This window comes from Schistocerca gregaria, chromosome 1 (genome assembly GCF_023897955.1).
Source record: "Schistocerca gregaria isolate iqSchGreg1 chromosome 1, iqSchGreg1.2, whole genome shotgun sequence".
Lineage (NCBI taxonomy): Eukaryota > Metazoa > Arthropoda > Insecta > Orthoptera > Acrididae > Schistocerca > Schistocerca gregaria.
In genome coordinates, this window is record NC_064920.1 from 934569321 (window position 1) to 934586430 (window position 17110).

Here is a 17110-nt window from a genome sequence, read left to right on the forward strand (position 1 = left end):
GCTTCCAACTCCCAACATGGCATTTGTGAGAGCTAAGAACCATAAAAATACTTCAAGCTTTTAGCACCGTACCAGGCTCCATCAACGTCTGTTCAGGCCATTAACTTTCAAGAGTCTCGCTCAAGGTGCGTCATGTTGTAATAAAATCTTTAATAATTTTCTATATATGAGAAATAGGTAAGAGAGTAACTTGTCCTCTCTCAATATGTCAACTTACCGTTGTATTTTCGTAACGTTTCTCACCTCTGTGACACCTTCTCAGGATCATCCTTTTGAAGTTCATTTATGCTAGTTGATATAAGCTTACGGCAGGATAATACTTGTATGCTACAATTTCATACTCTGCGTTCTTCGACAGTTGCCGCATTATTGTCTACTTTGTTAATTAAGAAGACATTTTATCTGCTGGAATGTTGATTATTGAATTTGGTCGCGCTATTTGAAAAGTACTTACAAAGTATTTTGTTCTTTCGTCACTGCCTCAAACGCTTTCTGAATGTGAAAGACCCCTCCTTTTAATTTTATTATTAAACTAGCCGTCAAGCACGCGTTCATTTTTACCAATTTTCTATTCGATACGAAAACAAAAAATTAATAGCGTTTGTAGTGAAATATCGACAAAATTTCTTTTCCATGTATTCGTGAAAACGTCTTGGAAATTGTGAAACAGTTTTTATGCGCTAGATGCAGTTGCTTCGCGTGTTTACAACAAGAGAATGTGAACGAGTCTATGGAAACGCCTCTTCAAAGTCAACTACAGGTGAGTCTTAGTAGTAAAAGATTAGTATATTAAAACTTTATGCATGATGCGGAGGTTTTTCGCACGTATATGTGATTATGGCGCCATATCGCTCGAAATGAATGCAGTTACATTTAGCTGCGTCTGTGGACACTGTCTGCGAAATATGTAGCGAATAGAGTTAGTAGCAAAAAAAGTAATAAATTTAAACTTCATACGTAACGCGACATTTTTTCACGCATCTCGGTGTTGATTACATCGTATCTCCTGTTCTGTGTGTCATACAATGATATAATTTTGTAGTTATCGTTCAGCGGCCTACGTGGATACTACCTGCAAATTGGTTGGGAATAGAATTGTAGCAGAGAGGTGCTAAATTTAAACAGCGTGCATGATGCAGTAGTTTTTCACGCACATAATTGTTGATGACGTCATACTCCTCAACTATGATGGGTGATTCTTACCGATAGCGATTGTTGTCTGACAGTAAAGGATATGTGTCTCACCTTTGGTTGAAATCGGTACTGTGGTTTAGCATCAGATATGGAACACACACACACACACACACACATATATATATATATATATATATATATATATATATATATATATATATATATATATATATATGACTGTTCATCTAGTAGAGATGTCATCTGCTACTATTTATGATTTTAAGATGTCCCTTGCTTCTTCGAGCTAGTCACCGCAGCTCCCTTTGCCCTTTGTTCATTGGGTTTGAATGCTTACTATTGCTCCATGCAATTCACTGGGACTGTTTTCTTATATCGATTTAATATGCCCATTAGAAGGAGGTGCTAGGGTAACAAGAGTCAATCCCGGAAGGGCATTGAAAGCATGGACAAGCTTGTACAACTTGATGAAACAGATGTCCAAGAGCGTACGATATAACGAAGGTATTGCTCAGGAACCTTCCATTCCATCTGCATATAGCACATGTTTTAAATTTTGCGTTATTATATTTAATTTTTTTAGTTTGAACCATCCTCACGATGCACGCAGTGAAGTTAATGCCCCTGCTACTCCTTAAACCACATTCCACAGGCGTGCTGCTGCGTGATCGCTAAAGTACGACGGTTACTGAGGACTTCGGGTGCTCACCAATGGTACATATAGCTTATTCGGTGCTTATTGCTTCAATAACAATGTTTGATTCGAAATGAACATAGTAACCGACGTCGCAGATTATATTTTTCTTAGCCTGTTTTTTGAGATTAAGAAACTACGAGATAAGTCTAAGAAACAGAATGGTTTGAAAACGTCTGTGAAACATATGCACGATTTTTCTGTTATTCTCGGTGTTTGAGCTGTCGCGTATTTCTGATTCAAGAACACTTTTGTGAGTGCAATATAATGATTGAAGGGGACATTCTGGGATGCTAATCTTAGTCAGTTCTGTTTCTACTCAACAAACGTTAATTACTGTATCACCCTTCACCAAATGCCAAACATGGTAGGTCATAGCCAGAAGTTACCGTCATCTTCCTGCTGAAAAAAATTATTTAATTTCTTTTGGGTGATCTTCAGGTTTCACTACCTTGAAAACAGTTTTGTTTGTGGAATACGAACGTGCATCTACGGATCGTTTAATATAAAAAAGGGACGCAAGAATACCTCCGTAGTAAACTTCAGCTCTCAGACAATATCTAGAATACCACTACCATCGTCAGGCGAACCTAATTAGCAGTTGATTCAATTACAGCTGTTGAACTGAAAAACGGTCATACTGAAAAATGGAATAATTCGGCGTGTCTTCTGCCTGAAATTTTGACAGAACTCCTTCTGCCTAGGGCACGATGTTTAAGGTGTGATTTCAACGCATTCGATGATGGGCATATTATCGGTGTTCTAAGACGTCATTCAAGCATATGGCATTTCAATACAACCGTGTAAGGAATCCACCATAAATTCCGAACGTCATCTGCTTGGGGAACAATGTGTTGACAACAGGCGTCACCACCGTCTTACATGGTTGGTAACAGCGATGCACCACGGTGCTTATAAATTCAGTACTGAACAACTGCAGTCAGAGCAGCCACACGATTAAGAAACTGCTTCCTTTTGCAGTTGGAAACAGGTGCCTCGCAAGTGTATCTATCAATATCGTGCGTCATGAGGCAGAGAGAACAGCTGAGACGAAGGAACACGATGCTGAACTCATGGGGGAATGTAGTGTGGACTAAAGATTCGCGGGATCCGTCAGTACATAGATCGCAGGGAAAAAGCACGGCGACCTCCACATGAGTCGATTTATAGTGCTTGTCAACAGAAAATAATTCGGGCACGTCTGCGGCTATTCTACAGTGAGCGATTACTCACACGATATGGAAATCTACACACGATCTTCTCAGTTACTTTGTTCAGATAGGGCACAACGAGGATAATCGGTACCTACAGCTGGGCGAAGAACTATGGCATCTCTGAAGATTTGTGGCTGGCTCCACAGAAATAAGAGAAGCTGTGTGAACCACCTCGCAAGGTTCATCTATCATCAGACGTACTGACTGAATCAGGGACTCTTTCGACTTCCAGCTTCAGTCACTGACTATTAGTTGGGTGTGGCACTTAAGCGCTGCTGTACCTAAGCAGCTACTGAAAGTTAATACGATGCCACGACAACTTCGTCTGACAGACTGGGTGCCACAAGCTGTCGCCCATGTATACAGGGTACAACGGGTATAAGTGCAGATATTTTTATGTGTTGTGCCTTAATATGTACACACTTTAGTGTGTTGGTTGTTTTTCCCCAGCATCGGACAGTCTATCCTCAGAAATATCACAAAATTTTACGACATGATGTTTTCTGCATAGTCGTAACTGCACCTGTTAGTATAGACTTAGAAGTTTTGCGTACACACGTTCACACGTCATCACCTTTCTTTCCCAGGGGAAAATAAACATTAATGGCTCGCTCTGGCCACCCACCCAAAAAACATACGATTAGTCGTAGCTGTAATTACACAGGCGAAAGGAATATTTAAAAAACTGCTTACTTTGATAGCTGAACTGTAGAGATTTTTATGAGCTGAATCCAAATATAGCCTTAGTATGTTTGTATCGCCCATAGTTTTCGAACAATGTGCTTTTTAATATATAGTATGAAAATCGTGTGCTATACGGTAAACAGGGAAATTATTGAAACGCATTGTTCCACTTAAGCATGGTCTGTATTTACAGTAAGATACTTAAAAATGATATGTGTTAATAGAGGCTTCACCTGTCAGCTGAAATTGGTTTGTATTTTCTTTCTCTTTTTTCTTTCAAGTTTCTTGTGAAGCTTTTTCTACGATGAGTCGCTTGCTGAACTTCTCGGTGAAGTGATTAACAGTAGTCCCCCATCAGGTCTTCCAGCGGTCTTGGTAGCATTTTTCCATCACTTTAATGCCCTGGTGAAAACGCTCTCCTTACTCCTCACTAACATCTCCCATATTGTCCGGGAAGTAATCAAGGCAACTGTTCACAAAGTAAAATTTCAGGCTCGTTAAACATCCTAAAGTTTTAAACTTCTGTTACATTGTAGCTATAAGAGAAACACATTCTGGGTCTTTTTCATATACTAAGAACTTTATAACGACTTGCTTGAATGATACCCATGATTCTTTCTCATTTAAGGTCATTTTGGATTCAAAGTTAACATCAAACATCAATATTCTAATGTCAGATTCGACAAAGACGACATCCTCTAGTTTAGCTCCTGAAAGGTGCGGAAACGTTTGGCAGAGATACGTAAAACATAATCCATCTTTAGCCAAAGCCCTTACAAACTCTTTCATTAGGCCTAAATTTATATGTAGAAGTTGTAGAAACCGTTTTTTGCAGCCATAAAGATTTTGCGTAGAATGTTCTTCTCACCAGGTTTTATGGACTCCATCACATGCCATTTCTTTCTACACCAATGCTACTGTCCCATTCACACAAGAAACATGGAAATTTGTTAAAGCCACCTTGATTGTCAAGGAGCAGGCATGTTACTTTTAGATCGCCACATATCATCCAACGATGAGCCGAATAGCGTATTTTATTTAGCTCTATTTCTAGGTTTTCATAGCTTCCTTTCATATGTACGGAATGCGCAACAGGTACAGATGCATACATGTTACTATTGTGTAATAAAACAGCCTTTAAACTAGTTTTGAATGAATCAATAAACAGCCTCCTGTCTTCCTTTTTGTACTCAATACGAAACTCATTCAGCAGACTGGGAATGTCTGAGCAGTACACTAAATCACCTTCTTGTTGAACAAAATTGGAAAATTGCTGCTCTCTCTTTCTAAGCATGTATATGTTGGTTCGAACTGCCAATAAGTTCTTATCTTTTAATCTAGAGCCAAGCAATTCAGGTTGTTCTTTTGTTAAGCCCAGATCCCTAACCAAATCGTTAAGCTCGGTCTGAGTAAACAATTCGGGCTCTAGAATTCCTGTATTACAGTGAAATTCATCATCATCTGGTTCATCTAAATCACATTGTTCACCAGAAAATGCTTCTGCAGGAGAAGAATTTAAGACAACTGGTGGTTGAGGATCCGGCAGATCTACACCATGCCCTGTTGGTCGGATGGTGGACGGACGGTTAGCGTAGCTTATTACCTTCTTGTATTTCGAATTATGACCATTACTATCAACACAGCAAAAGTAGCAATTATCAGAATGATGTCTTGGCTCTCTCCATATCATAGGAACAGCAAATCTAAAGGCTGTTTCGTGCTTTTTGGAGCATTTCCTCAGATCTTCAACACACACACATAACGTACCATATGCAGCGCCCAAGATTTATTTTGATCACCAATTTTAGATCCAAAGTATGATAGATAATTCTTTTTCACAAAGTCTGTAATCAAAATTATACATGATTGTAATGTTTCATTGGTGTTTTTTAATTACAAATTCACCATAACTATAACAAAAACAGTCAGCAGATTTTTACAGCCACGATTACAAATTATACTGAGCACATGTACAGGAAATGGGAAAGTGTGATGAGGTAGACAGTAAACAAAACACCACCTGTTAACTCAAGCCGACCAGGTTGGCCAAGCGGTTCTGGTGCTAAGGTCTGGAACCGCGCAACCGCTACGGTCGCAGGTTCGAATCCTGCCTCGGGCATGGATGTGTGTGATGTACTTAGGTTAGTTAGGTTTAAGTAGTTCTAAGTTGTAGGGGACTAATGACCTCAGCAGCTAAGTCCCATAGTGCTAAGAGCCATTTGAAACATTTTTTTGTTAACTAAAAAATAGAAACGACCTTTTTTTGTCAGCAAATGTTTTTCAGCAGTGCTACCAACGTCACTTACATTGATTACACTTACTTTTTAAATTATTTTAACTATATAAAAGCTGTTAAATTCTTTAAAAAATCGCTTAACTTAATAAATTTAACTGTATAATGTGAAGAAATGGTGGGTAATACAGTTTTTTAAGTATTATATTTAGATTTCCCACCCGAAAAACATAAGAATAAGGTATTTTCAGCAAAAAAGTTTTTCCATCGTTGGCATGTATTATTAGTCTGCAAAATTTGTGTGTGTGCATTGCTTAGGGACCAAACTGCTGAAGTCATCGATTCCTAGACTTACACACTACTAAAACTGACTTATGATAAGAGCAACACACACACTCATGCCCGAGGGAGAGCTCGAACCTCCGGCGGGAGAGGCCGCGCATTCCGTGACATGGCGCCTCGAACCGCGTGGCCATCCCGAGCGGCTATTAGTCTGCAAACGGCATAAACGCTGACCAAACGTTGTTCAGTACCCTTTCCTCAGTCATAAGTAGAAATATTTGCACTTATGTCCATTACACACTACATGTATAAGCGATAAAATAACGTTGCTGCAAGCACAGAAACTAGACTCAACAAATATATCTCGATCAGATTTGTACTAAAACTGAAGGTATTCCATGTCAAGTTTAGGCGAAGAGTCCCTCTTTGCCCCTAGAAGAGAAACCGGCAAAGTGAGACTACTCATTATTTTGCAGTGTCCTGTCTGTTAAAGCAACTACTGTATTTCGTCATTCATATGGATGACATTTGTCCGCAGATCCTGAGCGGAAACAGCGACACGGCCACAGTGGTGACGCACCGCCTGCTGCCCGCCATCTTCGCCAGCCAGCTGCGGGTGCTGCCCTACAGCGTCCACCGCAGGACCGTCTGCCTGCGAATGGAGGTCTCTGGTTGCCCCGCCACGGGTAAGGCATTGTGATCTGCATGTAACTGTTACTTAAGGAGCACTGTTTGTGGCGCAGTGACCTATGATTTTCTTCTCTGTATGAAGCATCGGTCTGTTTTACAATACACTAATAGCCATTAACGTTGCAACACCATGGAGGGGACATTCAATAAACGTCAATTTTGAATGGGACGTACTTCATAATTGGATATTCAAGTGATAAGCTTTTCAGAGCAATCGCCAAAGTAGTTATGAACAACGAGATGTAAGTAGTGTATGTAAAGAAACACTAAACAGTGAGTTTCTCAGTTAGAAATCCAATGTGAGAATTGGTTAGCGTGCCATCCTTCCTGTAGGAAGGAAGACCGTGTACGAGCACGTGTTAGATTTCGACACTGACAGTTCGTTGCCTGTGGAGACTACAATTTGTCGTACCGCTACATTGTACGAGGGTCACTCCATAAGAAATGCACACTATTTCTTTACATCAATCTTTTATTCTATGTGTTTGAAAGTTTTGCAGTGTGTAGATACACCCTTTAGAAGCAATATTTTCCTTTCTCCACATAATTTCCACCACTCTCAAGTGCCTTACGCCATCTTGGAACCAGCGGCAGTATACCCGCACGGTAAAATTCTGGACCAACCTGTTGGAGCCACTGTTTGGCAGCATGCACTAGGGAGTCATCATCTTCAAACCTTGTTCCACGAAGAGAGTCTTTCAGTTTCCCATAGAGATGTTGGTCACATGGAGCCAGGTCAGGACTGTAAGGTGGGTGTTTCAGTCTTGTCCATCCAACTTTTTTGATCGCTTCCATGGCTTTTTGACTTACATGTGGCCGTGCATTGTCGTGCAACAGCAAAACATCTTGCTTTTGTTGATGTGGTTGAACACGACTCAGTCAAGCTTGAAGTTTCTTCAGTGTCGTCACATATGCGTCTGTCAGCAGTCACCAATTCGTTAACTCTCTCTCTGTACATTGTCGGGACTGTGTGCAGTACGAGGCCTGCCACTGCGAGGACAATCCTCAATATTGCCGTGCCCGCTTTCATCACGTAACCTGCTTGCCCACCGACTACCTGTACTGCCATCAACAGCTGCATCTCTATACAACTTTTTTAACCTCTTGTGGATGTTTCCCACTGTCTCGTTTTCACAGAACAAGAATTCTATGACAGCACGTTGCTTCCGACGAACGGGAAGCGTAGCAGCCATCTTGAAGACATGCTGTGACGGCGCCACTCACGGGAACAGGTTGAACTAAGTTTGAAAACAAGCGGGAAGGATGTATCTACACACTGTAAAACTTTCACAGGTGCAAAATGAAAACTGTATATTTAGAAAAATGGAGTGCATTTCTTTTGGAGTGACCCTCGTAGCTCGCATAGGACGGGATCCATGAGTGGGAAGCAAATACTGGAAATAATTGGTTCAGGATGAAAACGGTCCCACGCTAATAATTCACTGGAGGGCAGACCTATTATTCACTTTACAATACAGATTCTTACAGTCGCCTCACGTAGCTTGACTATGGACGTTAGCTTATTTGCGGAAAGCAGTTATCAACACGGACTGTGTCGCGATGTATAGACCACCAAGTAGGACGTATTCGTGTGTGGAGGATTCTGGCAGAATTAACGTTTCCATATTTTATTCGCAGTCACGTTAAGGACCCAGCACGTTGCGTGATGGTAAAAGATACAGTTTGGTGCGCAACGGGATACCTACGACTTCATTAGCCGCTAATTCTGACAATAGCAGTAACACTACAGAGGTTTAAAGATGGGTGGCTGCGCCCTATCTTCGAGATCTCCGTGACACCATCTTTCAACATCATAAGGGAAAACCTAGTTTTGGCCGTGCTGTTCTGAGCTTGCTCGATGCAGATGGTGTTTGACCGTCGCCCTGGCTATCACATTGTCCAGATATCTCAACCACTAAAAACATCTGCTCATAGACCACCTATAGTCAGCCGCTACATGTGATGTAAACCTCAAGCAGCATAGAATGAAGAACCCATATCTGTCATCCAACCTCGATGCCAACTCGATGTCAAGTCAGATTAGTGTCTTGGAAAAACTCAGCAGCTTGCTTACAACAAATGACATACAAACTTATTCATGTACTCTTCCTCGGTACTGTATATGCAAATTAATTGTAATTTCGTTAATTGTTATCCTTCTGGAAGTTGCAATATTCATGGTCAATACTGTATTTTCCTGGGAATAAAAATTTTCCATGTAAGTCTTAAATGACTATCTGACTCATTCCGCAAAAGTGATTTGGACTTAGGTAAGTATACATAACGTTTTATTTGCTGTTACCTATTGTTCTAGATTATAGTTTCAAATTATTTTTGGGAATACCTGGGATCTCTCCTTGGTGGGAGGATTGGAAAGGGGTGCACTGAGCTTCTTAATGCCAATTGAGGAGCCACTTTAGTGGGAAGAAGGGGTTCCAAGCTCAAAAAAGTGAACAAGTGAAAACGGTGTCTTGAGCCCCACATCCCTCCATACAGCATCCTATGGCGCCATTGACAGAGGGTAACACGGAGGTCGGTCGGTCCTTATGGGCTCATCAGCGCCAGAAGGCGGAGCTTTGGCTTTACTAATATGTCTTTGTAGAATTGCAAAATATGTGTCATAGAAATTATCCCATTACATTTTAGTAGGTTGCTACAGTAACCAGTTTCGAGTTAATTCCAAATAAAAACAGTATTTGTTGCTCAATTATTTAACATATGTGATGAGTTTCACCATTTTGGGGCATCATCAGAGTGTCTATAAAATCAATAAAGCAATCAATTAGTAACAAATAGAAGATAGGGGATGGTCCTATATTCCACGACTACGCAGATGAAATAAAGTGGTAGTAATGGAAACATAAGTAAATGTAGCTGGATATGAACGTAACCAGTCGTAAAGCGTTATGAAATGAAAAAATGAAGCAACAGTAATTGGATATGTAATTCATCTCTCATAAAAAACATATAAAATGCAAAGTGGACCTACTTAAAAGAAAAGAAAACCGCCAGTGTATTATCAAGATGGTACAGAAAGATGTTGGAAAAATGTCATAGACTACCACATGTTACCATGAACACACGGCTGACTCCGCCGTGAGAGTAGAAATTAGAGCCATGCTTACAAAATAAACGTGGTATGAGGCACAGACGGAACAACGTCCAATTGTCGAAAGCACAGATATTATTGTGACGGATAAAGATGCAAAGAGAGCGAATAGTGTGACAAACGGTGCCCAATTGGCCCGCATGTCCAGCGTAGGGCACATTCAAGAAATACAAAATCTACATAAGACTAATAAATTAGGGCACATATATGCAGAGCGTCGCTACCTCATGAAACCAAAAGTACATTAAGGTACCACTATATAAAGCTGAAAGAATTGATAAAATATGACATAAAAATATCTAGACAAGATATGTCGTTAAAATAGTCGAACTGAGTAAAGCAGCTAAATTTTATATCCCTTACACCAACAACCCAAACATCAAGGCGTCAGGAAAAGTGCCAGTCGTAAGCATTTCAAACTTTTATCAAAACCTATTTATGGTAATTAAAATAAAAATATAAGTTATGGAATATAAGAAAGTTAAATCGTCGACGGTAAAATAAGGTTACTGTTAAGTCCCCTTTGATATATAACTCTACCCTCTTCATACACAATAAAAACAAGTATCTTAGATTGTTCAGTATGTCACAACTACAATATTATCAAAATAACTATGATATTCGATTCTTTATAAATGTCACTGGAAGTCACTTACTTTTAAAGTTGCATAACGGATGCCAATTTTTTTTTATGCTTTCGAACAACGTCGCCGCTACTCTAAACATTATCTCCAGCGTACGCGTATACGTGGCGTTTTGCTATCGTGCACGAAGCCTTGCTTAGTCAGTGGCAGTTTCTACAGTGCCTCTGAAAGAGGGAGATATTTTGACGTCACGTCCGAAATTGGCTTCTGGCCTAGGAGCCACTGATCGATCGCGTTAAACGCAGCGCAAGTCACGGTCGGTGCACGCCTATAAATCCGGCGATGGCATGTGCGGCTCTAATTTCATTCACACATGTTAGTCCCTAATTTAATATCGGCGATAAATCTCGGCCTAATTAGTTCCTCAGACGGCGAGTGCCGTGGCCGCGGCTGATCTATGGCGGCCGGTCACGGCAGAACCGGCCAGGCAGGCGAGGACCCCCCCGTCCGTCCGGCAGCCGACGCTGCGGTTCGCCGGGCTGGCCTCTGAACCAGCCCGCCAGCTCCGCAATGATACAGGCTGTCTGTGAAACGACGGCCGAGGCGCAGAGCTTTACGACGGGCAGTCCATGGGCTTCTCGCGAAGAATTTGTTCGTAACGCCTGCAATAAGCGTTCACGGAAACTTATGAGAGAGGGTGACCCTCTGTATAGCTAATTACGTAACCAAATGTCCGTTTCGATCACGGGAGAACTACATTCTTTAAAAAAAAATAAAAAAAAGTAATCCGACGCAGCAGAAAGGAATTATCCGAATACGACCGGATTTTGTAGACCTGATACAAATGTACAAAAAAACTGTGATTAAAATTTAAAAAAATTAATAATTTACTCAGCACAGACAACTTCACAAATTGGCCAAGTCAATAATACATTGATACACCTCTTGCCCTTACACAAACATTTATTCGGCTTGGCATTGATTGATAGAGTTGCTTGATGTCTTCTTGAGGAACGTCAAACAATGTTGTCCAATTGGAACGTTGTATCACCATAATCCCGAGATGATTTTAGCGCCACGGATGACAATGAAAGGGGTCTTACAAGGAAATGGAATGGAGCACTAGACCAACACTTCTGATTGTCGGTCCGTGTGGAAGGCATAAGTCAAGTTGGTTGCAAGAGGTCCATGGCTAAGGAATTTATTGCTAGCGCACTCGAGCGGATGTAATTTTGATTAATTGCTCACGCGCTGCCTGCGATATGTAAGCTACAATAGAATCGCAGACCAAATAGCAGTGTCGGCAAAAGTAGTAGTGGTAGCTCGCAGTCGCGCGGTTGGGTCGGACGTGGAGAGCAATGCCCGTGCGTGAACGGTATAGTATAAGGTGAAAGCAGCCACGCGCATATGTAATTTGCAATAACTGATTTTGTACTATTGTTATATCAAGTTCCATGTAAACGTTTTTAAAAATCTTTTAATAATAATCTTTCCCAAGTGTAATGTCCAAACAGTTTACTTCCGTAACCTCGGAATAATAATGGTGACTAACCTCTCAGTAAAATTGTGACTCATATATATAAATAATCTTTCAATAATTAACTGACTGTGAATTTAAACCGGTAAATCTGGACGTCAGCAATTCTGCGTCATAGCCCTGAAAAGTCACTCTGAATAAATTGAAATATATTACCTCAATGAAGTAGCCGGATAACGGGTATATATCTGCTTCTATAATAATTTTTTCTGGCACAGCTCGGTGCAGTGCTGGCCACTAGATTTGTTATGTATGAAAAGAAACAACAGATTTTTCATTGTGGTAATCGGGATGACAATGGATAGGAGAAATTAGTAAAATACTTTAAATTCAGATGAATAATTGTCAAAAGTTATCTTTATAAGAAAAATTATTATTAAAAGATTTTTAAAAAACATTTACATGGGATTTGATGTAACAATAATAGAAAATCAATTGTTACAAATTACATATGCGCGCGGCTGTTTTTACCTTGTACTACATCGTTCATGCACCGCTATCCCTCTCCACGTCCGACCCAACCGCGCGACTGCGAGCTACTACTACTACTTTCGCCGACACTGCTCTTTGGTCTGCGATTCTATTGTAGCTTACATATCGCAGGCAGCGCGTGGACAATCTATCGAAATTACATATGCTCGAGTGCGCTAGCAATAAATTCCTTAGTCATGGACCTCTTAGATGGTATCCCACCGCCGTACGAGGCGTCTACTGCCTCCAACCTCACTGACTGCAGTAGAATTATCTTGAGTGACGAAAGCCGCTTCGAATTGAGCCCCGAGGACTAGCGAAGAGGTGTCTGGATACTTCCCGGACAGAGGTGGACACCACCCTGACTGCCAGCAGCCTTACGGCGCGACAGCCAGGGGTGCCTCAGGTGCCATTCCACTTCGCTGCAAGGTCATCCGCGGTACATCGCAGACATTCTGCGACCCCTTTCTTGTCCTTCATGGCGAGTTATCCTGTACTGGCATTTTAGCAAGATAATGCCGGCCAGTGTACAGTGAGAATTCCCACTGCTTCTCTTCTGCCTGCCAAAAGCTTATCTTCGCCAGAAAAGTTGCCAAATCTCTCCCCAGTTGCGAACACTCGGAGCATTATGGGCGGGGCCCTCTAACCAGTTCGGCCCTGTGACAATATAGCACGTCAGTTGGGCTTAGATTCGCACGATATCCCTCAGGGGGACTATCAAGAAGTATATCAGTCAACGCCCAGCCTGATAACTGCTCACATGAGGCTTAGAGATGCATCAAAGCATCTTTAAGTTGCTCAGTTTATGAAGCTCTTTCTCGAGAATAGATAATCAATTTTTTTTAAAATTTTAATTATTTTTTTGCCTGTACATGTGCATCACATCTACCTATTTGCGTCGCTTTCGGATAATTCATTCTTGGTGTGGGTTATTTATATCTAAGGGTGTATTAACATTACTATATGTAGTGCTGTGGTGCGGGCAAACTTTATTTTTGAAGACAAAAAACATCGTTTACTGTGACAAATACACCAAAACCTAATAAGTAATTGGGAACTGACTTTCAGTTTTCTACTTTCGCTACACCTTACGATTTCTGTTAAATATGCATCACAAGACTTCGGAGACAAGTAAACAGAAAGGAAACCAAAATTAAATTATCAACTTCTATAGAAACAGACTTTGTTCCATGCCAGAGATCAGTTTGTCAACACCTTTGAAGCGAAATCATTAAAAATATTTCAAAATAAATAGTGCAGAGCTCCTGAATGTGTCAGTAAAGGAACTTATGTAAACCAAAAAAAGAAAATGAATGAAGAGTCGTCCACACAACGCTAGTAATTCCTATCATAAAAGGTGAAACTGCGCTGTACAAATATAAAGCTACGGACAATTAAGTATTGTTATTTCGCAGGCAGTAATGTCGCCAGACTCAAGAATGATCGTATCGTAGCCCAAAAAGAGGCGAATATGTCCCGGGCAGAGTTAGGAATGTGAAAGAAGGGAACTAGGTTTTCGACTTACCTAGCAGCTTCAAAGCAGTTTTAAATAAAATATCTTGGCTTGTTCGTGCTTGTTTACTTGTTACTATTAGTACCCATGTCATGGAATACGGTGCAACGTGTCAAATATGTCGTATAACGTCACACATGTCACCATGTCATCCAACATGGCATTTGTCATGTCGTGCAGTATGACAGAATATGGCATGCATTCCCGCTCTGGGATACATTTTACTATCAATGCATCTCCTACTTTCGACACTTCCTACTGCAGATGCATCCCACACTGTAGAAGCACATAAATGTGTGTCTGCTCTGTTTTATTTTGTTTTTACATGCCTCACCACGCCTGTGACAGAAGTAAGGTTTGGGGACAAATAGTCCTTTTCGAAAATAAATCAGCTACACGTCACCCCAGAAAAAATAAATGTTTTATCATTCTCCTGGAACAAATCCGCTCAAAGAAATTTTATCGTCCTAGAAAAAATATTTAGCTATTCCACGTAGGTTCTTTACCAGGTGATATGATATAATGTTTATTGTACCTGGAGTCTTCGGGATTTTCGGCACAGGATCAGAGAATTTGGCAAATAAATTGCAAGATGCCGGTGTGCCAACGCCTTACAGCTAAGCTGACTATCCTGGAGAAGTAGGGTTGGTTCATATAACAATGAAAATATTTTAGGATGGTTTAATTTGAATGTGTTGGAAGCAGCCACATAATTCGAAAAGCTAGTGCCCTTCTTTTACATCCCTAACGCTGCGATGAACATACTCGCATTTATTGTGCTATGACTGGAGCATTTTTTATTCTGGCTCCCAAATTGGGATTTTATAGTCTTTCGAACCGTGGTACTCGAGTTGGGCATCGTTAATCTCCCTTCTCTGCCTGGTGTGTTTGAACCTGTCCAGTATCACCTACTGTGTCCTAAGAACACTCAAGTCTCACTGCCATGTCAAGGACACGTGGCTGTTGGAGGTCTTTTGTTCTATTTTTTCACATATTTTTTATTTATTTTTATTATTTTGTTTGATATTTTTTGATTTCTTAACATATTCTTTTTCTGTTTTAAACTATTGTAATGTATTCTTTTTCAGTTACAATTTATTCATTTTTGCATGACACTTCTCAAACATGTGAAAAATAGCCACAGATATTTAATACAGTGCACTAAACAACAGAAAACATTAATACGATACAGAACGAAATATTAAATAGTTTGCTAGGTTTGTGGTAATCATATATCTAAATAGCTTATATAACGTAAATAACTTACGAAACTCCCATATTACATAGATAAACTTGCTTTTATGTTACGTAAATACTTACGTTACGACCATTTTACATTGATAAACTTGAGCGATTCGAGCAAAAAATGATAAATAAATGAATAGCACACATATTATTATTGTCTCTTATTTTAAAGTTCTTGTCATTGTTCATTTAAAGCATGCAATAACAAAATCTGAAAATTAAGAAACTACCGCTACAAAATCTCACTTGGATAATTTTGGCGCAAAACGTTGCAACGACCAATACGAATTAAGTATGAGTATGATTGGTTGAAATAAGTGGAATAGCTATGAAACAATGTATGCACGATAGGTGACGAAAATTGACGAACTTCACCTTGTTTTGCCCCCAAATAAATTTTAATCAAGACAGCTTAGTAGGTTTTGAAGAAGAAGCAGTAAAACATTTTCCGTTGGTTAAGAATAGCATGATCTTTTTTCTGATGATTAGTTTTATAGCAGTTTTCCGGGTAGTTTAATTTGCTGCGTTAGTTTAATTTATAAAGTTTTAAATGCTAGATCGAACAATATATCATTTTGTACAGGGCTTTAAATGCTCAGTGAAATAGAATATGATTTTGTATAGGGCTGGGCATAAATCTAGTTTGGTGTATGCATTGTTTTGCGCGTCAATTGATTCCTCTATATACTCCTTCCACCTTTCTGCTTTCCCTTCTTTGCTTAGAAATGGGTTTCCATCAACGCTCTTGATATTCATACAAGTGGCTTTCTTTTCTCCAAAGGTCTCTCTAATTTTCCTATAGGCAGTATCTACACTCCTGGAAATTGAAATAAGAACACTGTGAATTCATTGTCCCAGGAAGGGGAAACTTTATTGACACATTCCTGGGGTCAGATACATCACATGATCACACTGACAGAACCACAGGCACATAGACACAGGCAACAGAGCATGCACAATGTCGGCACTAGTACAGTGTATATCCACCTTTCGCAGCAATGCAGGCTGCTATTCTCCCATGGAGACGATCGTAGAGATGCTGGATGTAGTCCTGTGCAACGGCTTGCCATGCCATTTCCACCTGGCGCCTCTGTTGGACCAACGTTCGTGCTGGACGTGCAGACCGCGTGAGACGACGCTTCATCCAGTCCCAAAGATGCTCAATGGGGGACAGATCCGGAGATCTTGCTGGCCAGGGTAGTTGACTTACACCTTCTAGAGCACGTTGGGTGGCACGGGATACATGCGGACGTGCATTGTCCTGTTGGAACAGCAAGTTCCCTTGCCGGTCTAGGAATGGTAGAACGATGGGTTCGATGACGGTTTGGATGTACCGTGCACTATTCAGTGTCCCCTCGACGATCACCAGAGGTGTACGGCCAGTGTAGGAGATCGCTCCCCACACCATGATGCCGGGTGTTGGCCCTGTGTGCCTCGGTCGATTGCAGTCCTGATTGTGGCGCTCACCTGCACGGCGCCAAACACGCATACGACCATCATTGGCACCAAGGCAGAAGCGACTCTCATCGCTGAAGACGACACGTCTCCATTCGTCCCTCCATTCACGCCTGTCGCGACACTACTGGAGGCGGGCTGCACGATGTTGGGGCGTGAGCGGAAGACGGCCTAACGGTGTGCGGGACCGTAGCCCAGCTTTATGGAGACGGTTGCGAATGGTCCTCGCCGATACCCCAGGAGCAAC

At 40.9% G+C, this 17110-nt stretch overlaps 1 protein-coding gene across 1 annotated transcript in view; it reads left to right on the top strand.

Annotated features, from left to right (window-relative positions):
* The window catches only part of LOC126275296 (discoidin domain-containing receptor tyrosine kinase B-like), a 438705-nt gene that overhangs the window by 241010 nt on the left and 180585 nt on the right, over positions 1 to 17110 (top strand). Inside the window, exon 5 of the mRNA XM_049977184.1 lies at positions 6798 to 6945. Within this exon, the coding sequence (XP_049833141.1) occupies positions 6798 to 6945 (148 nt within the window). The remainder of the gene's footprint in view (positions 1 to 6797; positions 6946 to 17110) is intronic.